At 37.6% G+C, this 23,697-nt stretch overlaps 1 protein-coding gene across 4 annotated transcripts in view; it reads left to right on the forward strand.

The window, feature by feature from the left end:
• VPS50 (VPS50 subunit of EARP/GARPII complex) overlaps positions 1–23,697 on the forward strand; it is a 96,642-nt gene that overhangs the window by 24,087 nt on the left and 48,858 nt on the right. For all 4 annotated transcript variants that reach the window (XM_075728185.1, XM_075728184.1, XM_075728186.1 and 1 more), the window contains 7 exons: positions 3,832–3,874; positions 7,934–8,032; positions 10,472–10,612; positions 12,989–13,124; positions 21,957–22,054; positions 22,769–22,863; positions 23,539–23,637. In XM_075728185.1, coding sequence (XP_075584300.1) covers positions 3,832–3,874; positions 7,934–8,032; positions 10,472–10,612; positions 12,989–13,124; positions 21,957–22,054; positions 22,769–22,863; positions 23,539–23,637 — 711 coding nt within the window. The remainder of the gene's footprint in view (positions 1–3,831; positions 3,875–7,933; positions 8,033–10,471; positions 10,613–12,988; positions 13,125–21,956; positions 22,055–22,768; positions 22,864–23,538; positions 23,638–23,697) is intronic.

Consider the following 23,697-nt stretch of genomic DNA (forward strand, 5'->3'; position numbering starts at 1 on the left):
ATTTCCCTTAGTCCTTGACAATTTGGTTGTTCAGAAGCAAGATGACTCCTGAACAGCTTTTGCTCTGCTTGATTCTACCTTCTGTAGAGAGATGGGTCTTGCAGTCTTCCATACCTGTATCTCACCTGTACTGTTCAGTAAGCTCTCCTTAGTATTTATTGCTCTTTCAGATGCTCTGTGGCTCCAAACATTAATCTGATTTATTCTGCATATCTCCTGCGTTTTTTTTTTTCTTTTGGAGAAATTAGCAACAATTATTCAGCTTGCAAAGGCAGCTTGATTTCTTAGAACCTTACAGTGCTCATCTGGAAAACCTCGCTCTTTCAAGATTAGGTTAAATTACACAGTTTCTTTGACTTAAATTCTCTTTTGTGTAAATGATATGAAAGTTTCTGTTTAATGTTGATTCACTTCAATCTTTTATTGCAGCTTCAAAGTTTGTCTCCACTACACTATGTCAAGTATAGCAAAATTTGGAACTTAAACTAACAGTTCACGTTTTTGCCATTTGGAATATTTAACTGCAAAAGTCATACTATTTTAAGTCTCATAGCGTACTGACAAGATACGTGACAAATAGCTGTGAGGATTTACTTTGTTGTTGCACTCAAAAAGAATAGCCTTGCATCCAAGAAGGTGGTTTCTTGAAAGAAAGGATGATGATGTTTTTGTTTCCATTATGAGAGCAGAAGGACATTTTAGCTGTAAAACCCAGCCCCAGTGCATACATTTCAGTCTCTGCGCACTGTTTTACTTGCAGAAGTCTGAGAGAATATGTATTGTATGGAATGATGTCTCATTAGCAGGGGATTGGGCTAAATGAATAAATAGATCTTTTGCATTTCTGTTTAGGACTGCAGTAAAAACCAGCTAGTCAAGAAAACAGACATGTGCTAGCATTTGTAACACATGCTTTTATGAAGCGTCACTTCTGTACCTTACCATGAAATATTCACAGTATCCCTTTGATTGTCTGCTGTCCACATGACAAGAATCAGTGCTTTCCTTTGTACAGTTGTTCTTCACATTTTTCTTGCCTGTTGGTGGTAGGAATTTGGTGTAGGTCTTAAACAGCAGGGGATTTAAACCTTTCTATGAAGCGTATAATTTTTTTATTTTGGTGTATACATAATCTGCGGAGGCAAGCACTTCAGCTTCCCTGATAAGACTTCTTTGGTTTTAAGAGTGGCTGCTCATCCTCCTTTGAAATAATAGGCTGGATGTCTGTTACTTTTGTTCTCCATTGTCTTCTTCCTAGGGAATGCTTGTATTATATGATTAATTTTTGTTTAAAAATATAAATCAAAGTCTTCTGCCTTCAACTTGATGATCAGTTCTGATGTGAGTAGACTCCCTTGAAAAACCTGTACGAAAATGCAGTGTCAGATAATAGGATGACTCTGTTGCATTTGGGTCAAAATGTTACGTCTGTTATGTTGCAGTAATGTGCCTTCTAAAAGTGCACTAATTTATATTTGTATGGATGGGGATGCAAAAAAAAGACTTCTAGTAAGTTTTTTATTAATGAAATCAATGCCTTGAATTAAATTCTCAATTATGGTAAATGGGCTTTCATAGTAATCTTGTAGCCATTAAGTCCAAGCACTACCTTTGTAATTGTGGCTTAGAAAATGCACACAGATTTAGCTGGACACTGCATTTCTACATTTTTACTTCAAAACTTGATCAAAGTTACTTTTCTTATGAAATTTTGTGATCACACCTTCTTTTCCTAAATTAGTTGGCATAAGTGTAGGCTGTATTCTTGCAAACACCTCCATTAGTTGAATAAATGAACTATGAATGTGTGTATTTAAAATTGGTGTTGAGCGCTCACTTGAATGGGAAGACAGCACTGTCACAGGAGCTGCACTAGATGGTAGGGATAAGAAACATGTGGCAGCTTTACCGTGGTTGTGCTTCGTGTGGAACAAGTTCTTCTTGAATTCCTCCCCATCCTCCTCTCCCAAAAGAAATGTACTCCATTCTGGAATGGCTCTGATCTTGGGTATTTGCTGGGAATTGTGACGTGAGAGCTCAGGTCCCTGAGCTGCCCAGGCCTCCTATGTCACCAGGTGATTGCAAGCTGAGCATTAAGAATACTGGAAACAAGGAACTAGTTTTCATGAGGATCTGTGCTGGTATACAGATGAAATTAGTCAAATGTGATCACCTGCAATAATCAAGAAATGGTTTCTGGAGCCCAGGAAGTTTTTCAGCCCTACATTGCGGTAGCTGAGCAAGTTCTTCATGTGAGCATTTAAGTTGTCTGGCTGAGGTGAAAAATCCATGTGTATTTTTAATTTAATTAGAAAAGGTAAAGAAATGCTAGATTAGCAGCAGCATGTTCATGACATTTGTTTGAAAGGAATCACAGTCTTGTGTTTATATGGTACCTGCTACCATTAGGGGCTTTGTGAATTTTCATAGGACTTACAGCAGTGAAATTGCTTAATTTGTTCAGTCTGTGCAGAGACTACCTGTGTGTTGCATCATTTTTTACTAATGTCAGCAGGTTCTATATTTTAGACTGGTTAATTGCAACATGTAAACCAACTGTATGTTTATATACAGGGGCTGACGGTCTATGCTGTACCTAGATGGAAAGGAGTGATTCTGTGCACAGAGCAAGGTTCTTACACTTGTTTTAATGTCATCTTGGCAGCTAAAAGAATTGGAGTAACAGGAAATGCTCATAAACTCCAGCAGGAGATGTAGTAACATTAAATTGTTATGGAGGCTTTTCTGTTTGAAGGCTTGTTGCGTGTGGAGAAACAACAAGGAAATATTAGCTACTTGATTTAGTGTTTAATGCCAGCTTTTTCTGATGCAGTTTTTTCTATTTAAACCTTTCTTTGGAGGGTGTTGTATCCAGGTTATCTAATAGAACCAAAAAAGGAGGGGTGATGGGCTTATCATTTAAGTGGAGAGAACTGGGTAGGGAAGCTAGAATCTCTTTTTTGGTAGTTAATGTAAGCCCCTTAGGAGAAGATTCAGAGCACAGTAGTTGTTTAAAATCAGGTATTGTGATTATCCCATGAAAACTCTGTGCTTTACATGCTTGAAGAGAATATCCTGCCTATTTCTCGGTTGCTTTGACGCTTCCAAACAAAAACAAAGTAGTCATATTTTATGTCATTTTTTCTATCTGGTGTTCTGAAATTTTTAAAGCTGATTGTTGGAAAGGAGCACTTCTACCTGTCTTTGTCCTAAATAGTTTCTCTTATGGTAGCTTTTTTTCTTAATCTTTCTATACCAAATATATCTCAAAGAAATGAAATAATGGGCTTAAAAAGATTTCCTGAGAGTTGTGTAAGCTTAAGTTCTTTTTTCCCCTATAGCATTTCTATAAGGGGTTCGTGAGCAACAAATAAGAGTTACCATACCATAGTTTGCAAAGACTTGACAGCCCTGACCTTTGTGTGTACGTTCTGCTATAGACCACAGTGCCAAATCAAAACATTTAGAGCACAAATTTCTTGGGGGTTGGGAACGTCTTTGAATGCTTGGCTAAATCCTAGCAGGATGGGGTCTTGTCTGGGCCCTCTTAACACTGTTGCATTATAAACCTAGGATAATGTGCTGCTGCAACAGATATTTTAATTTGAAGTGTTAGAAATACTGCAAATGCCTGCAGTAAGTGCCTTTCAGTAATAATAGTAGTGTGGTGATGCTAGTCAAACACAGTAACAGCAGGCTAATGATTTATGATAAATTACTGTATTGTGGCTTGGTAGCAGGCAAATGTGTTTTTTGGAAACAAGAAGCTTGGTGTGAAATGTTAATATGATCAGTAGTTTTATTTTAAACATTTTTTTCTTTCATTAATAGTGAGTTGAATTCGAAACTGCAAGACACCTTGGAACAAATAGAGGTAAGAATTAATATATTGATGTTTAGTAAACGTTAGTATTTAACCTCTAGGTACTAGAGCTTTCTAATACAATGTCATTGTCAATTACAGAATGTGCACATTTCTTTCAAATACTGTCTTTGGAATGCTATGGTCATTGCTATTCATGTAGACTTGTGCTGCAATCAACCTGAATGCTCTATAATATCTTATCAAACCTATGACCCCAGCTCACTAATTGTTCCCACTTTAAGTGGTAAAGCAGTCAAATAAAATAGGCACATAACATTTGAAGTAGTGGAGCAAAGGTATGCTCCCTGTATGATGATGGTTTATGGAGTTTTTCAGTCCATGAACTGCTGTGAATTCTTTAGACTACGCCTAAAAAGTTGTGAAAAGAAAGCAGCATGCCAATAGGTTTGGATAAGCTACACAAGAGATCACAGTTTCACTGGAAATCTTAGAGGTCAGCAAACTGGAAACTGCTGGATAGGGCCAGTGCTAAGCCATAGGAAGTAAGACCTGAATAGCTGGGAAAGATGTGACTAGGATCAGTTTAAGTTGGTAGATAGCATTGCAAAACCAAATGAAAATAAAATGGTAAGCATCTTGCTGGAAATTGGTGGCAAAAAAAGTTCATGAACAGTAGGAATTCTTTTAACTCCATGTGGTGGGTTGACCCTGCCTGGATGCCAGGTGCCCATCAAGCCACTCTATCACTTCCCTCCTCAACTGGACAGGGGAGAGAAAATACAACAAAAGGCTCATGGGTGGAGGTAAGGACAGGGAGAGTTCATTCACCAATTACCGTCATGGGCAAAACAGACTCGACTTGGGGAAATTAGTTTAATTTATTACCAGTCAAATCAGAGTAGGATTATGAGAAATAAACCCAAATCTTAAAATACCTTCCCCCCACCCCTCCCTTCTTCCCGGGCTTAACTTTAGTCCTGATTTTCTCTACCTCCTCCTCCCCAGCAGTGCAGGGGGATGGGAATGGGGGTTGTGGTCAGTTCATCACATGTTGTCTCTGCCGCTCCTTCCTCCTCAGGGGGAGGACTCCTCACGCTCTTCCCCTGCTCCAGTGTGGGGTCCCTCCCATGGGAGATAGTCCTCCGTGAATTTCTCTAATGTGAGTTGTTCCCACAGGCTGCAGTTCTTCACGAACTGCTCCAGCATGGGTCCTTTCCACGGGGTCACAACCTCCTTCAGGGCACATCCACCTGCTCCGGTGTGGGGTCCTCTACGGGCTGCAGGTGATATCTGCTCCACCGTGGACCTCCAGGGTCACAGCCTGCCTCACCATGGTCTTCACTGTGGGCTGCAGGGGAATCTCTGCTCTGGTGCCTGGAGCACCTCCTCCCCCTCCTTCACCGACCTTGGTGTCTACAGTCATTCCTCTCACATGTTCTCCCTCCTGTCTCTCTGGCTGCAATTGCTGTTGCACAGTTTTTTCCCCCATTCTTAAATATGTTATCCAGGAGGCGCTACTGCCGTCGCTGATGGGGCTTGGCCTTGGCCAGCAGCAGGTCCATCTTGGAGCAGGCTGGCATTGGATATGTTGGACATAGGGGAAGCTTCTAGCAGCTTCTCAAGACACCCCTGCAGCCCCCCTGCTACCAAAACCTGGCCACATAAGCCAAATACACTCCATTACTAGGTAATTTTGAGCTGGAACGTGACCAGCTTATTGTAAGAAGTCTAGTAATATAGATATGTGCGTGTAGTGCATATAATGCCTGCACAGGTAATGCATAGCAGGAAACTGAATTAGCTACCCCAGCAGCTCTCTATGCCTCTGGTCATGTGCTTTTTTAGAAAGTCAGATTAGTGTATGTATTATCATACCTCATTATTTAATTCCCTGTACAATCAGAACTTTGTTAAATTTCCTTTATTTATGCCTTTGAACTTTCTTTGCAAAGCTGTTTTTTTGTTCTTTTTCACTGATATATGCTCGATTCAGAGCATGGGTCGTTCAAAAGAGCTAATGAAATGGCTGTTTTCTTCTCACTCTCACATAGGCCAGTCATTAAACTTGTCTTTTGGTTTTTTTTTTTGGTTTTTTTTTTTTAAGATCACTCAGCTTGCATTCCTGTTGCTTTCATTTACTTGCCATTTGTTCCTTGTGAGCAAACATTGATGTTGCTTAAAAGGAGACGTGCATCTTTACTTTCTTCCAGTAACAGCTTTGCAGAGCAAATTCTGCTCGTACTAAAATCTGGTAAAATGTGCCATGTTGGTTGGTGAAAGCAATTCACAGCTAGCTAAATAATCATATTGAAGATTTTTACTTATTACTTGTGAATTTTTAGAAATATGTTACTTTCCTCCTGTGAAAGGGTCTTATTTTCTACTGGAATTATGTCTGTGGGTATGGGAGAAAGTAAGTCATCCTGGGGTTCATGGAGTGTTCCTGTGAAATATGGAAAAAAATGATCTAATTAATATAGAATCATACTCTGCTAATTAGTATTTTAATAATGAGTCTTCTCAATAGTTGAGTGTGTCTGCTTATGTCCATTCCATTGGGGTTTGTTTTTTTTTTCCGTTCCCTTTCCTTCTTGTAATTCAGGTTTTGACATTGACCTTACTTTTATACTGTGTTACAAATAAAATGCAAGGTGGCTATAGTGGAAGGAACCATTGAAAAATGTAGCTGAAAAGATTAATGTACTCAGTGTTTTAAGGGTTCTTTTCATGGGCAGTTTGATATCCCTGTTTCTCCCTTTGTACAGCTGTTCTGCATGAAATAAGAGAAGGAAATTTTTTTTAGAATCAGTCTATGACTGAAATTCAAATTGCTAGGTAAAATTTTAAAGAAGTTCTGAATCTTTAGGTTACTTGTCCTTTTACCATTTTGCTTAGGAGAAAGTGCAGTGTTTGATTGTATTTGTCCCCTTTTTTGTGCTTAAAGAAAATACTGATCTGCTTTAAAAACCCAACAAAATAAATCCCCCCCAAACCCAACAGCAACTAACCCTCCCCACCAAATCTCTAGGATTAAAATCCATAAATGTTTTGTGGCTAATGAAGTAATTAATGAAAAATTTCCAGTGGAGTAAGTAGAAGTACATAGGGACTAAACAAGCATCTCCTGTGGTTTCTGATTGCAAGATCCGTAAATAATAAGAATTGAAATGGCTTTAGTGACTAGCAAGGAGAGAAAATATCTGCTAGCTGTGTATGTTATCATACGTTATTGATTCCTGTTTTCTTTTCTTGCATTGTTGATTGAAAATAACTGGAGTTAGGCTGTGTATCTGAATATAGTACAGTGTCTAAGTGAGATTTATGTTATTAACCTACATGGTAAAATTCTTGGAAGCTTTATTAGTTAGTTAGTCATTAAGTATATGATCTTATTTTAGTGTTTTCTTTTTTTTTCATTCAGTGCACATAATAGATGAACTTCATTTATCACAAAGCTCTTCAGTATGCTCAGACACAGCTCTGATGGCAGAACTAGTGATTGTGTGTGTGTATGTGCGTGTGCTTTCTTTTTTTTTTTCCTCCTATGGTACTGATCACTGTGCTGGCATAGTGATCCATAAATGACTGACTTCTCAATGAACTTCTAAGTCAGATAGTGTTAATTCCATTTAATAGATGACAGTCAGAGGGTTAAGAAGTCTATAATTGAACTGCTTGAGCTGAAAGACCTGTGGGGCATTTTAATTTTTTTTTTTTACCCCCAGATCTGGATTTTTTTTTAGGAGTGGGAGTAGACCAAGTTAGAAATCCCAGCTCTCCCATATTGGGGTGCTAGATCTTCTTAAAGTAAACATCACTTTGAATTTGACTTCAGCGAAGTAGTGTACTTTTTACTATGCTTGTTCTTGGAAATGGTGGAACTGTTTGGCTGACAGAAATTTCAGACTGAAGTACTTTAGGCTGCAAGAAGTAACATATGAACGCCTCAAAATAGTCTGGTAATGAACAGTCTTGGCTATTTAACAAGCATAATTATCGGATTGTTTAAATAAACATCTTTTCTTCACTTGCTGTTGTTTAAGTAATGCATTACTTGGTCTGTTTATATTTAGTGTTTAACACATTTTTTTCCCTTCATTTATATAGGAACAATTGGACGTAGCACTCTCCAAAATATGCAAGAACTTCGATATCGGTCATTACACAAAGGTTCAGCAAGCTTACAGGCTGCTTGGAAAAACACAGGTTAGTACTCATCTTCTGAGTAAGTCACAAAGAACAGTGGTATAACAGCGTGAAGCTTTGAGTACTGTGATGGAAATTCATTTTCCCAATTGTCATGGTTTAACCCCAGCCGGTAACTAAGCGCCACACAGCTGCTCATTCACTCCCCCCGAGTGGGATGGGGGACAGAATTGGAAGAGTAAAAGTGAGAAAACTTGTGGGATGAGATAAAGACAGTTTAACAGGTAAAGCAAAAGCTGTGCGCTCACGCAAAGCAAAACAAGGAATTCATTCACTCCTTCCCGTCAGCAGGCAGGTGTTCAGCCATCTCCAGGAAAGCAGGGCTCCATCATGCATAACGGTTACTGGGGAAGACAAACGCCATCACTCCGAATGTCCCCCCTTCTTTCTTCTTCCCCCAGCTGTATATGCTGAGCATGGCGTTACATGGTGTGGAATATCCCTTTGGTCAGTGGGGTCAGCTGTCCTGGCTGTGTCACCTCCCAACTTCTTGTGCACCCCCAGCCTACTCGCTGGTGGGGTGAGAAGCAGAAAAGGCCTTGACTCTGTGTAAGCACTGCTCAGCAATAACTAAGACATCTCTGGGTTATCAACACTGTTTTCAGCACAAATCCAAAACATAGCCCCATACTAGCTACTATGAAGAAAATTAACTCTATCCCAGCCAAAACTGGCACACTAAAGCTGATGAATCTTGCTGAGTATGCAAAGGCTTTTATAATGCTCAGATAATTTAACAGTGCATTCTTTATTATGCTTGGGTGTTTTTAATGTTGTTTCCCAGTATGCAGAAGCATGTCTGACATTAGAATGCCATTTTTGGGTTTGTTTTTAAAGTTTTGTTTGGTTTATGTTTCTTTCTAATTAGAACCTTTCTAACAAATTTGGGTTCTTTTTCTGTGGCTTGACTGTGACAACAGTGTAGCTCTGCAGTGGGATAGCAAGGGATTTCTGTTCCCATACTTTGACAATGTGCAGAATTATTGGGGTGTGTAAAGACTGAAACTTAAAATCAGGGGAGAAGATCAATTAGACTTCTCCCTCATTAGTGCTTTGTGTGCAATTTTTTTATTTATTGAACAAAAGTAGATATAGTGCATTCACTGCTCCAAAGTCTAGTGCATGATATTTTGAGAAAGGCAGATTTTTTGTTGGAGAGGAGTGGAGTTTCTGAATAAAAACAAACATGTTATTTGTTACTGCACGGTTTTACCTGCTCTGTTCTCATGATAGAATGACTTGTTTTCGCCATTCTTTTTATTACTATTAAAGTATGTATTTTGAACTTGTCCTGAAAAGAATTTAGTTGCATCATTATTGAAATATCTCCCATTTTGATCTGTCCTCATTAAACAAAATGACAAGAACCTTCAGTGTCTTCAGTACTTTTCATGTTTTAACTTGTCATTCTGTTTTCTTTGACTAATTCGAGTTAGGACTAGTTGCAGAAGATCTGTTATTTGTGATGGGATTGAAGCAGAATTGCTTGTTCATTTCTTATGGGGGGGTAACTGAGTTCTCAGCTCTTGGCAGTAGCAAAGAATGTCAAATAACAAGTAGTGAAACTGACAGTTTTCAAATCTGCAGGATTCCAGAACTTCATTCTGGTTTATCAAATAATTTTTTTATCAATTCTTATATACCATATATACTGAGTATTAGCATATCTTGAAACAATGAGAAAATTCAGTGTCTGAAATGGACTAATGTTATGTACAGTTTATTAACAAAGGATCAGGAAAACAGCCTGATCTGAAACTTGGACACGATTATGGCAAAACTTGTATGTTATATAGCCATCAGTGTTTGGTACATGTACTGATATTTTCTTTTTTCTGAAAAAAGTAGGTTTTCTTAAACAAATATAATATTTTGTTTCTATTGCAAAGAGGGATTTTGTAAGGAATTTATTGACGTGATGTGCATGCCTTTCTGTAACACTTAATCCTACTTTATATTCGTTATGGAAGAACTCAGTTTGGCAGGTGGATGGATTGAAGACTGTAATTGTGGTTTTAGTTTTATTAATTGCAAAGAAAATATTTTTATTTTAGTTGGAAGTGTTTCCAGTGGGAAAAATAGCACTGATCTCAACATTCATCAATGATTGGGAGGGTAAATGGATGAATGAGTAAATTCTTTAATTAAATACATTATATACATGTAAAATTAGTATTTACTAGTGATAATGTAAAAAATCTGGTGAGTTATAGAGGGAAAATGGCAGGGGAAACCGATTCTACTGGTAATACCTGAACTCTTTTATGTTACCGTATTGTAATATTGCCAAGTCCTGTGTTAGGTATTTTTGAAATGAAGATTGGAGGCCATGCTTGCAATCTCCTGTGTTCAGTACTGAAAAAGACTTATATTAAAAGACTATGGCATATGACAAATTGAATTTTGCTATTTGATTTTATGTTATTCCTTTTCTTTCAGACAGCAATGGACCAGTTACATATGCATTTCACTCAAGCCATTCACAACACTGTGTTTCAAGTAGTCCTTGGATATGTGGAGCTGTGTGCAGGAAACACAGACACCAAGTTTCAGAAGTTACAGTACAAAGACCTCTGTACAGTATGTAATTCTTACATATATGTATGTTTTTTTAACCTGAATTTTTCCACTGTTGTAAGTGTACCTTATGTAAGTAGGGACTCAGTTATTAAAATAACCCTGCCGCTACTGCAGTTTCTTAGTACAACTCATAGGCTACTTGAGAGATCGGTTATTCACAACTTAATGCTGGTTTTGACTTCACTAAATCTTAGCACTTTGGAGTTGGTGTACACACCATCTAAATAAATGTAAGGAAGTAAGCTGTAGGATACAAACAGGATATCAAGATTTCAAAAATCCTAGGTCTTCAGTGTAATATGCTAGTTACGGGAATCACTATTAGCTTTGAACTTTATTTCAGTGTGTTTTGGCAGGATGCACAATTTCTGTAATACTCCATTTCAGTAAGGATTCTTGTAAAGATATTAACTTAATTAGAGTCTTCCCATTACTCCTAACTTTGTGTCATATTCATTGCACTTCCAGTATCAAGATAAGGGACAGCTGTAATACTGAGATGCAAAAGCCCGATCATAGGCAGATCATGGACTGGGCATAGCCATGTATTTTCCTCTGTTATAGATTTTAGACACAGTTTCTTGCATGTGTATATTTGGTAGGTTTTTTTTAAATGTTACTAGAATCAATTGCTGTATTTTGAATAGTATTTTTATTTCACTCTTTAATTCTTTCCCTTGTGATCTTACAGTTACACCCTGAGAAATTTTCTTAAACTTTGGTGGTGGGGAGAGAGTGTGAGATATTTTAGGTGGCTGTAACATTGATTTAAAACTTGAAATTATGTTTCTGTCTTGAATGTTCTTTGTTTCAGTCACAGACTAAGCCCTCATCATACTGCATCAACTCAAGGACCCACCCCATCAGTTGCAATTTATTAAATCAAAGTACAGTCACAAGGAGATTAAAGTTCATATTCTGATCCACTTCCTGCTCTTTCACTTCTCGGATCTCCTGGGATTGTGTAGCTTCAACTAGTAAACAACTCATCTGCGTTGAAAACCATTTCATTGTGAAGAGGTGCCCCTTTGACTTAAAAGGCTTACATAATGAGAGCCTTCATATGAGTGAAAGTGGATTAATAAAATTAATTTACTGGGAGTAATTGGCATAAGTATTAATGAACAGAATGAGCAAGGCTCCAGATAGGTTGTATTTGCACTTCACTGAGATGAATTCTAGTTGAAGAAAGCCAGCAAACCCTGATCTCTCTTCTCCAGACTGCAGCCCTTTTGTACTTCTGCTTTAAGTCTTCAGAAGGTGTTTTTGGTTTTGTTTCTTAGTTTCTAATGCACTTTTCTTCTGATTTTTTTTTTTTTCTTTATACTTCTATGGTTATGTTGACATCACTGTTGCAGAAGCTGTTACTATATTTGAAGAGTTTTGTTGCAACTGTAATGCCAAGGCCTTTATATCACCTTGGATATACGTTTTTGGGTTAGCATGCAGTATCCACGTAAAAGCTAACTAGCATTGCGGAAATCAGCTGTGGAAACTGAAGTAGCAGTGGGAAAGTATGAACTGTTTTTTACAACAGTGTTAGCTTGAAGTGCTAATTTCCAGACTTCTCTGAGAACCTTTAAATAATAATGTAATTGAAATCACATTTGTGCAGATGGACTTTCTCCTTGTTTATAAGCTGTGAGACTGTGCTTCTTCACAGCAAGTGAGAGGAGGGTGACTTATTGCCACTCAGACAAGCAATGTATTTTACAGCCTTTTCTTTAGCCAGCAAGACCCCTTCTCAAATTCATCCCTTTACCTGACAATCTCATCTTGGATATTTCTACTGCATATCTATCTCTCTGATAAAATTGATACTCTTCGCCTAATGAATATCTTAAATCATAATGGCTCTTTAGAGCAGGGTGGATCGGGGAAGTAGGACAGCTGCCATCTAAGTCTGTTTGTTTGTTTTTAAACTACTTTATACAGCATTCAGTCCAATGGGACATCAGCCAGGATGGCTTCTGTGTACTACTGAAGTACAAGTATGTGTGTCATTGAACTGACGCAGTGTCTGCACGTCACAGGGGTGGCTGCATCCCTCTTTGGTGGTGAGATGTGCTGACCATTAGACTGTGTGACTTTACTTCTGTATCTACCTGCTGCTCCATAAATGTAAGAGGTAGTTAATATATGGGCTCATTGAAAAAAAAAAAAAGGTCTAACAAATAAACTTTGCACTTGTAGGCAGTATTTGATTAGTTGACTAAAATCAGGCATTCATTGGCTCTCAAATACTTTTGAAAAGGAAACTGATATACATCAAGCACCTCAGCTGTATGAATATGGAGGGTTTTGTGTCGTTTGTTTTGCCTCTGCAAAAAAGGAACACAATTGTTAAGTTTCACAATATTATTTTGTTTTCTGTAGCATATTACATCAGACAGCTACATTCCATGCCTTGCTGATCTCTGCAAAGCCCTCTGGGAAGTCATGCTCAGTTACTACCGAACGATGCAGTGGCATGAGAATCATGACCAAGATGAGGCTGCAGCTGTGTCTTCTGGTAAGAAACTGTTCTGGAAACAAAACTTCTGATATTTGGAAATAACTTTTCTTATGCTCAAGTTGTTAATTTGTGTGTCGGTATCTTTGTGGTCTTGACTCAGTGCCTTCAGCGTTATTGCTTATAGTGTGCAGTAAGGACTTAAATACTCACTGGATTTTTGTAGTCTTCAGTATAAGATTAATTTTTTAATGAATATGTGTATGTGCTGTTATTACAGATATAAACAGTTGTATTTCAGAGAGTGCTTATTGTTGAGTTGGAAGTCAGCTGTGGTAGATGACTACAAAATCTTGAGGATTTTTCCCTCTAATATAGGACCAATTTGAAATTGCAGATTTTTTGGTCAATGTTGAAATTTTCACTGCATATTAAGCTTGGTAGATTGGGATACTGGATTGCATACTAGGAAAGGTGACTGAAACAATAAGGAATTAATCTGTTTTAAATCTGTTGCTGTGATTTTCATGAAATCCAATTTCCTGAATGTTGTATGTCATCTATACTAGTAAATCCATCATAAGATATGGTCACAATTTCCTTGATAACCTCACAAGAAAAGGCAAACACTTCACCTTAATGTATAATTTTGGTTTTCTTTTATTGTTGTTTCAGTTTATATTTTTTAGGACAGAAGCACAAAACCTTCATCTCTTGTCTAAGTCCTCCTAAGTACATTTTGCTGGATGTATTCTAAATTAATATAAAATGTCTGAAGACAGACTTTATTTCTCCGCTAACCCAAGACACTTGTGTTTGGCAGAGGGCAGAGCATGAAATTTACAGTATTAAGATTTATGCAAAACTCCTGTTTGTTTGAATCGGGTAGGATTGCTCATTTCTTACTGAAAAAGGAGTCTTCTGTCAAAGGGCAAGGATTGTAGGATTGCTGCTAAAGTTATTCTTCCTTGCCTGATTTGCATAAAACTTGTATCCTTTATGTTAGATGATGAGAAGAAAGGGAAACAAAAATTGGAAATAGAAGTAAAGAACAGGTCTTGGAACAGTGTGCTTCATACATTTGGAAATCAAAAGTTAGACTTATTACAGATTCTAAGTCTTAAAAAGAATGAAATTTATGCTAATTAACATTGTCTTCCTACTTTAAATTTGAAAAATTAATGAAAATATTTTCTTCGGAGTGTCCTTTCCATATTGTGTGGAATCTTAAAAAAAAAATTAAAGAAAAGTGGATTTGTTGAAAATTATTTCAGATGAAAGTTTTTATAAGTATATCAATTAAAATTCAGAGTTTAAATATTTAATTTGGAGATGCACCATGTGAAGAAAAAGTCTGAATTTTTGAGTGAATTGCCCATTCTCAATAATAATTACAGTTAAATTTAAAATACCTTCAGATAATTACATTTCCTTCTCTTGTTTTCATTTTGGTGTGATCTTTGCATGTGTCAAATAAAACACGTGTCATAAAGAGTGTATTGCATGGTAACATTATCACAGTAGACTACTTGCTCAGCTCCAGATGTAATTTTAAAAATAGTTCCCCTTCGTGTGGTTACTTGTGATATCCTGAAGAAAATCATTTGCACTGGAAAACCTTTTAAAGGAACCATTAAGCCTAATAACGTGGTATATTCAGTCACATGAGTAATTTAAAATGTGTTGCTTTTTAAACGCGTGCCAGAGTGTTCTGGTATGTTTACTACTAATCCACTAAATCTTCTGTCACTCAGTTTTTAAATTTCTGGAGACATTAGGGCTTAGCTGTAATGTACAACTAGAATATATTTGAGCTACTGAATCACTTTTTCAAATACCTTAGCAACGATAAAGCACACAAAAGGGAATTTCACAAGTATAATTTAATTTCAGAGGGACTATAAATATCTACCAAATGTCTGTGTTTTCTAGAGACATTGCTCATGCTGTGGTAATTATTAAACCTGTACATGGAAGTCTCATTCCATATTTATTGATTTAGTAACTGTGATATGTGCTAAAGCCAAAGAGTGAAATTCCTGTAGAAAGGGCAGGTATGTCAGCAGGAACCAAGGAGGCAGTTCAGGAGATTATGCTAAAATTGTTCCCTCAGTTAAACCCCATAGACTGGAGCAATAGAAGGAGCAGTCTTAACTGTATGTGTATCTGGCTTTTATAATTTTGAGAACTCAAAGCTGTCCCAGCATTTTTCTCCTGTTGTGCCAGTTAATGTCAGCAGTCTTACAAAGTACCTTAAATGGGTCAAGGCACTCTTGATCTTAGGGCACAAACTCAGCTGCAGAAGTGAGAAGCTAGATGTAGAAGACATGAATTACATAGCTCTTTCTGTTTTAGTAGTGAAGCTTATCCAAAAGACGACCTGCATGGATTATGGACAGGGGGTTGCACTTCATCTAGATCATGTGTCACATATTTGTGATTATTAATGCCTGTTACAGATGTTAAAATGTACTTTGCATAACCTGTAAATAATTACCCTTCAGCATTTCTGAGGAAAGAGGTGTGTTTGCTTTATATCGTTAAATAGTCTGCTTATTTGTAAAGTAGTTAAAGTAGTCTAGTTTGAAGAGCAAAATGGGATAGAAAATACTTTCACAACAGGGGATTTTTTGTTTGGAACATTTATAGGAATTACTCTTTGAGACTGAGGCTTTTTTATTTTTTTTTTTTTTCCCCTAGAATTGAGCTCAGAATTTGCAGTTGTTCTTTCAGTTATAGTGTGGACTGGTCTTTGGGGATTACTTTTTTAAAATCAATTAAAAAAACCTCTTACTTGGAATAAACTAAATGGAAACATAATTATCTCTAGATATAAATGCAATCCTAAAAATTTTTAAAACGTGACATATTTTAGTACCTTTCACGAAACAGGAGATGCTGGTGAGCTTTAGTTTGCTGAAGTGTTATAACAGAGTTGCAGTGAATCATAGTGAAATGCATGGTATTGATAGTTCTATGAATCATCAATAATAACCCTTAACTAATTGCTCTAATTTACTGTTGGAAAGGTAGAATTAAGTGTTCATATGTAGGACTGGTTTAATTGTACTGAGGATAAAATTATTGAACTAAAAATATCAACTCCATAGCATGAAATGAGTTCTATGTCATATTTAATGAACTGCTACTTATTCTGTGATTTTGTTGGTTGTACAGTAAACAGCAAATTGCTGTGATACAGGTTTTCATCCCTGAAAATAGACTGCTTACTTGAAAATTTTCCATTACACTGTTGGTAATGGTCAAAGCATTGTTTGTGTTTGTAGTGTAGAATCAAAGAAAAAAATTAGTTTTAAAGGGACGTGTGTAGGTCATTTTGTCTTTCCTGCTCAAAGCAAAGTGAACTTCAAAGTCACATTGGTTTGTGCGAGGTCCTGTCTGGTTCAGCTGGGTTTTCACATAGTGTAAAATTCACTGTGATGTTGATGTAATTCACCTGTATTCTTGAGACACTACTTTAACAGAAGAACTGAAACTGAGCAGTAAAATGATCCCTATGGCATTCAAACTCCTGATTTCACAAGCGCAATCCTAGCTGTAAAAGTTGGTAACAACTGTAGTGCTGTAATAGATTCAATGAAAAGCAAGAAGAAAATTATGTAAGATGTAAATTTAATTTCAATCATTTTATTTTTCAAAACATTCAATTTATAATACTGCGTAAATTCTGTGCAAGACCTGCTTGGTATTCAAAGAATGAAGCTAGAGGAGTGATTTGATTAATTTCTTGTGGTTATCGTTCCCCCCGCCCCCAGGGAGGATTAAACAAAACCCTTTTGTTATGACTGAAGGCTGCCTTTACGAATTTTGGAGAAATACTGAGCATCTGAAAAATTACTGTATTTAAATCAGGCATCTAGAAGAGTAGCTCCTGGATGCTTCTCATTCTTACTTTTATGTGAAATTATGAATATTTATGTATTCTGCTAGCTGTTCCAAATTCTTCAAAGCAAAAGGTGTAAATGCTTTGTCCAGTCCTTGATTTTCAAGGAAACGATCCTAAATTCATACGTTTGTATGTGTGAAATTAGCTGCAGTACAGTTCACTAAAAGCCTGGAAACAAGACCTCTTAGCATGACTGGCCATAAACCAGGAGCACTGGGAGATCGCCAGAGAGAATATTGCATGGATTTTTATTGAACAATAGCATTCATATGACTCTGTCCAACCATTCCTTCATAAATGGCAGTTCATGAGGACGAGGACTATGGTCTTAATCTTGAGAATAGGTCAAAGATACTGACTTGTTTAGGCTTGGCTTCGCTCTGCAGAAGTGTAGAAGAGAGGAGGTTGCGGAATCTTCTAAAGAGCGTGCTGTGACCAAGATAGCTGGGTTTGTTTACTCATATAGTCAGAGAAAGGATAAATCCGCTTAGTGTTTCTCTAGTTGGGTTATTCTTTCTTTTTATTTTGTTTAGTCTTCCATGAGAAATCACTTTTGAAAATGCATTTGTCAGAATTATTGCTTTCAGGAGAAGAGGAGCATATTTAGGTACAGTTACTAAGTTATAATTTATGTATACAGTACCTAATATTTGTTTTATGATTTTTCTTTCATAAGGAAAATTATCTCTGAGTGCTCTGCCACAGTAGATATAGTATGGAATTATGTTTGAGTCTTGTTTTCACATCAAGCAGGCTTTTATCTTCTGATTTTGAGTAATTAGGGTAAATTCTCAGTCTACTTGTAAAAGCAGTCTCAATGACTTTAAACAGGAAAGAGTTGAACACAGCTTTGCAGCCTTGGAAGAAAGGAATATCTATCTTTAATATAAGCCTGAATTCCAGAATATATTTTATTATGTTTTCAGTTGTGAGGAAGAGTTACTGAATTGAAAGTACTAGAGATTTTACATTCTGGTTGCATACAGTATTGTACTGGTTCTGTATTCTTGATGTCTAGCCTCATGGGCAGACTAATACTAGCTTAACTGGGTTGAAGATTCTTCTTGGTAGTGTTCATATGTTCACAATCATAATCCCTAACTTGCAGATGAAGCTCCCTCAGAGTTTGATAAAGATCATATTTTAATAACATGTCCAGACATGCCAAATAGCTCCACTTGAAAGAAATTAAGCAAGGCCAGCATCCTTCTCAGTAACCATATTCCCCACATTTAGTAATTTAAATGGAGCTACAGGTGCTGAAGGCTTCATATTTTTGTTGTTCCTATCATGCTTATATATTATATAAGCATTCATATAATAGGTAATATATTCTGTATATTTAGAATAAATTTTATTTCTTCTATTTACATGGGAAATGCAAATAGTTCTTGTTCTGAGAAACATACTTTGAAAAAGTTCAAAGCAGAAAACAGAGGGATGATGGGGAGAGTGAAGATGCATATCATGTTTGTCTACTTACAGAGAGTCTGGCCTAGGGCTGGGGGTATGAGACACTGGTAAGTGCTAATTAGGATTAGTGATTGTTACAGAAGGAAACTCTGCTCACTTGACAGTGAGCACCGGATGATCTGAAGAACATATGGTCAGAACATGGTCAGACTCTGCTGTGCTCTTTTGTTTTTTGGTTTAGTTCATTTCTCAGTATCTGATACCAGTCATAACCATTCTTGTTCCGTGGATGACCCTTTCCTTCCTCCTCTTAAATACACAGTAGTCCAGATGATGCTGCGGAGGGCTGTTCTGCACGCATCTGAAAAGGTTGATTAAAGTCTTGTATCCAGCCTCCCATTCCTTACTGGGCTCATTAGTAAGTGCTCATGGTATTTACACAATATTCATCTAGACTGCATGGTCTGGATTCAGGGCAAGGCTTGACATGGAAAGAGCACTCTTGTTGACAAAAAAAATTCTTGGCGCTGGCAAATGGAGTGCAGATGTAGGTTCTTTATGGTTCTGGACTCTTCTACATTAGACAGCAAAATTAGACATGAAATATTGCTACTGTCTCTGAGGAAAGTGAAATTAATCCAGGAGGCTTTCTGGAAAAAGCCATGAAGCCTAGTAATGAAGAACTGCAAAGGTCAGTCAGGAGTAGCTCTCACTGTGGTCCTGGTAGCATGTTACCATCTAAGGAGCACTACTGTGGCAGGGATTCAGTATGCAGGTGGCGTTTTTGTCCTTGCTAGTTTTGAATGACCGTGTAAAATCCTGTCCCTGCATTGATGAGATCAGCTCATGAATGAAAAGCTGATGGAGCTGCACCTGAGCTGTCTGGCAGCATCATGCAGTTTAACAGCTGAACGTGCTTCACAGCCTTAGTGATGTCTCCCTGGGTGGAAACTGTGTGTAATCCCACTGAGGCAGTTCAGTCCGTGGCCTTGGATCGCTCTCAGATTCCTTGGTGAGGCTAGAAATACTTTTTTTTCCTTCCCTCCACCCCCCAATAATGTGTTCCACAAGTTAGGGCTGGCCAAGACACTAGTGCCAGTTGTTCAGGAGCTGTTAAGTGTTCTACTCTTTCCTTTACCTTCCTGTTTGCATTATAGCAGTGATGTATCTACCTGGTCATTAAGTCCCACAGGTTAAAAAAAGAGTCCATCTTTCAAGAATGTAATCTAAGTCAAGGACATTAGACATGCCCTAGTCTGTTAGACATGTCCTGTTTCTCTCCCGGTAGGCCCAAGTTACAGATAGGGACTGTCCCATGATATCCTAAGAAACTTACTTCCCCCCACCCCCCGCAGTTCCCTCTCTGGGTTGTGGGCTTTGTGCTGCCTGTTCCTGTGAAGCCAAGGCGACAGAGATGAGACTGCCTGATACGCGTGCAAAATGATGGCTTAGGGCTAGGTGGAGGTTTTTGAGAGGAAATGCTGGAATTGGGGAAAGAAATAGCTTTGAGATAGGAGCCTGTGTGTGGAGGTAGATGAGACTAGCTGGGCCAGGAGCAAGGGATTGAATAGTCTTCTCCAAGTACTGAAAACTAGCTGGAGGTTGCAGAAAAGATGGAAAGACAGGTCTGAGCTGCATGGCAATGCTGGGGTACTACAGGCAATCTTAATTCTTCTGTGTGTGCAGCCCCTTCAATAATGGGGTGGAAGGAGGGCTGTACGCTTCATAATATTCCAGTGTAATATTTTATGTGAATTATTATCTTTCATGTCAAATCACTAAATGGTTTGGGCTTTAAAGGACATGCATAGTTTTTCTCCGTATCAGGAACAGCAGAGTTTTCTTATCATGGGGAAAGTTTGTATGTATAGTCTGGCTAAGACAGAGCTTTCCTGTGGTCAGTCGTAGGCTGTGAAGCAAATTGCACGACACTGTGCCATCACAGACTGCAAGTGTAACCACAGCTGTACGCTCACAAACTTACATATAAAATATTACCTTCTCTTTTTTAAAATGGAAATAAAATATATTTCCTCCATGGGGAGAGGGAACGCCACATACAGGAGAAGTTTACCGTGCATTACAGTGCTTTTTTGGAAAGTGATCCAGTGCTGTGGGAATGAAGGTTTTAGAATTGAATCACAGAACGGTTTGGTTTGGAAGGGACCTTCAAAGATGATCTAGTCCAATCCCCCTGCCATAGGCAGGGACATCTTTCACTAGGGCAGGTTGCTCAAAGCCCCATCCAACCTGACCTTGAACACTTCCAATGATGGGGCATCCACAACTTCTCTGGGCAGCCTGTTAACCTGTTCCACCATCTTGCCACCCTCACAGTAAAAAAAATCCTTCCCTATGTCCGATCTAAATCTACCCTCTTTCAGTTTAAAACCACTTCCCCTTGTCCTGTCACTACAGGCCCTGCTAAAAAGTCTGTCTCCATCTTTCTTATGATCCCCCTTTATATACTGAAAGGCTGCAATCAGGTCTCCCCCGGAGCCTTCCCTTCTCCAGGCTGAAAAACACCAACTCTCTCAGCCTTTCTTCATAGGAGAGGGGTTCCAGCCCTCTGACCGTTGTTGTGGCCTCCTCTGGACCCGCTCTAACAGTTCCATGTCTTTCTTGTACTGTAGGCCCCAGAATTATTTTGGGACAATATAAAAACAAAGATTCCTTTTTCATAACTAAATGCACCTTCACATGAACTCTCTGCATCCTTTTGAGTATTTACATGATGAAAAAAGGCAAATACAGCTATGTATCTAGACGCTTAAGCTAACTTCCGACAAGAGGAATGGGAACAGTTTTGGGGAGGGAGCTAATGATACACTCAAATTGCCATAAAAGCATAGAACTATTTTTGTTAACCCAAGTTCACCAAATTTTTTTTCTTTCTTTCCCCCTTACCTCTCCCTACAGCATGTTCCAATTTGTTATCAATAGTTTCTCATTAGTTGCCAGTTCCCAGACTTATCAAATAAAATAATTTGGAAGAATGAAAGACACCTGATTATATGATTGACAGTATTTCATGCATAAGCGTATATTAGTATGAGAGAGGGAAAAAAAACAAAGAGCATGCTATATTGTTTGCATAGTTCATGGAAAAAGTTTCAGTATTTTTCCTCAGAGTTGCAGACAGAATTTACTGGGGCAGAAAGTTAAAAATCTTGCTTCTGAAATTTTTAAGTTCATGATTCTTGTCTACAAAGATGGAATATCTTAGAGAATCTTGTTGTAGAGAATAAGCAGTGCTCACTTCAGCATTCAGCTTTATCTTTTGTATTTGAAATACCAGTTTCTGTTACTGTCTTTTTTTTTTTTTTTTTAATTTTTATTGAACGGGGTATCTTGCTTACATAAAAGCAATCAGAAGCTCTCGTGGTCTGGACTAGAATATAATATTTATGTACTTAATTCATTTCCTTTCAAAAGTTTAGAGCAATGGAGCTCTTCTGGAGTTTGCATAATGGATAATATGATAATGACTAAGGCAGAAATTTCATTATGGATAGAAAACTAGGATACATTTCAAGGCTTTTGGAAATATCTACAATACCTTTCACGTTCAGTTTCAGATGGCAGCAATGTGATTGGAACTGAAGAGAACAGTTTTGACCGCAGCTATGTAAAGAAGAAATTGGAACATGGGCTTTCAAGAATATGGCAGGTATATGTTTTGATTTTTTTCCTAAATATTTATCACCACACACCCACCCCACCCCCCAGTATTAATTACAGTTATATTTATACTCATCTTAAAAGAATCTCTCCAGGGACTGTTTCTTAAGTGATTTGTTTTGAGCTAAATATATCAAAACCATGGAAATATAATTTCCATGACTCAGTTACTATTTGGTCGCTATGCTTACAACCTCAGGCAAGATACTAGAACATAGTAACACGACTTTCAGCCTGATTCCATTTCTCCCAACCTGTGTGCTGCCCCACAATCTATTTTCTTCTCATGTGCTTTTCTCTGTTAGCACAGTCATACTGCTTTATGTTTCTGGTGTAACCATAGCTATGGAGAACCTGAAGTCTTTGTGGACCTGCCTGATTTCACAACTGCTGGATCAGTTTGATGTGCAGTGAGACCCCATATGTATGATGAAAAAGCTGTAAACCTTTTACATGGTTGAACTCTGTTTTTGTGACCTTGTGTTAATAGAGTGTTAAAGAAACTGATTATAACATTATTTTAGAAAGTCAATGAGAAATCATTCATTTTACAAAAAATGGAGTTCTACTCTAAATCTCAAAAAGAAGTTATAAGTGCAAACAAACCAAAAAGCACTAATGAACTCATAGTGCTCGGCATCTGAGCCTTCACCTTTTTGTCTTTAGTGTATTAAGTATACAAAAAATTGTTTGTGTTTTGTAGGATGTTCAACTGAAAGTGAAAACGTATCTTCTGGGAACAGATCTGTCTAACTTCAAATATGACGACTTCATATTTGTACTTGATGTTATCAGCAGGTATATTGATGTGGTCATAAGACCACTTAATACATGTACACAAACTTGAACTCTGATAAGACAGCACAGTTAATTAAGGCTTATATTTACATTCTGATGCCAACTTCGTTCCTATATACTGATAGTTTGAAGAGCACTTCTTTACGTGGGAGTTTATGAGGATGTACTTGGGACAGGTAGCATAAATTGCTTTGCCGCTCAAGTAGGGCTTAAGTGCGATATGATTTGAGTGTTGTCCACCTTTAAGATTTCAGACGTGCAGATCTGACAAATTTTGATGTTTCTAAAAGCTTTTAAAGGGACTCTTGGTCAAGAGTAGTAAAATACTGTGGTACTGCTAACGTGTACAGTAACATGTCCTTCTGTTTTGGTAATAAAAGGACGGATTCAGACTGTGAGCTGTACAGCTTGCCCTGCATAATGGGATCTCAAAAAGACATTCATTTTGCTTATGGCTCTTTGTCTCTATGTGTATGGGACATTATGATAGGATTTGGAGGGAAATGACACATGGATTTTTGTGGAATGAGTGAAGTGTTTGAAACTTAACATTGGTGCTCTGCTTTTATGGAGATGCATCGACACTGGTGGTAAAGATTAAGGGTTGTAATTCAGGTTGGAACACCAGTATTAATAAATCAATAAATATTTCTAAACTTTGTTTTATTGTTGTAGACTGATGCAAGTTGGAGAAGAATTTTGTGGCAGTAAGTCTGAAGTTTTGCAAGAATCTATCAGAAGACAAAGTGTTAACTACTTCAAAACATACCACAGGTGAGACTACTGTATGTGCAGTGGATGAATCTAATGAAATTTATTTTTGTTTCGTTTAAC

This window comes from Pelecanus crispus, chromosome 2 (assembly GCF_030463565.1).
Source record: "Pelecanus crispus isolate bPelCri1 chromosome 2, bPelCri1.pri, whole genome shotgun sequence".
NCBI classification, from domain to species: Eukaryota; Metazoa; Chordata; class Aves; order Pelecaniformes; family Pelecanidae; genus Pelecanus; species Pelecanus crispus.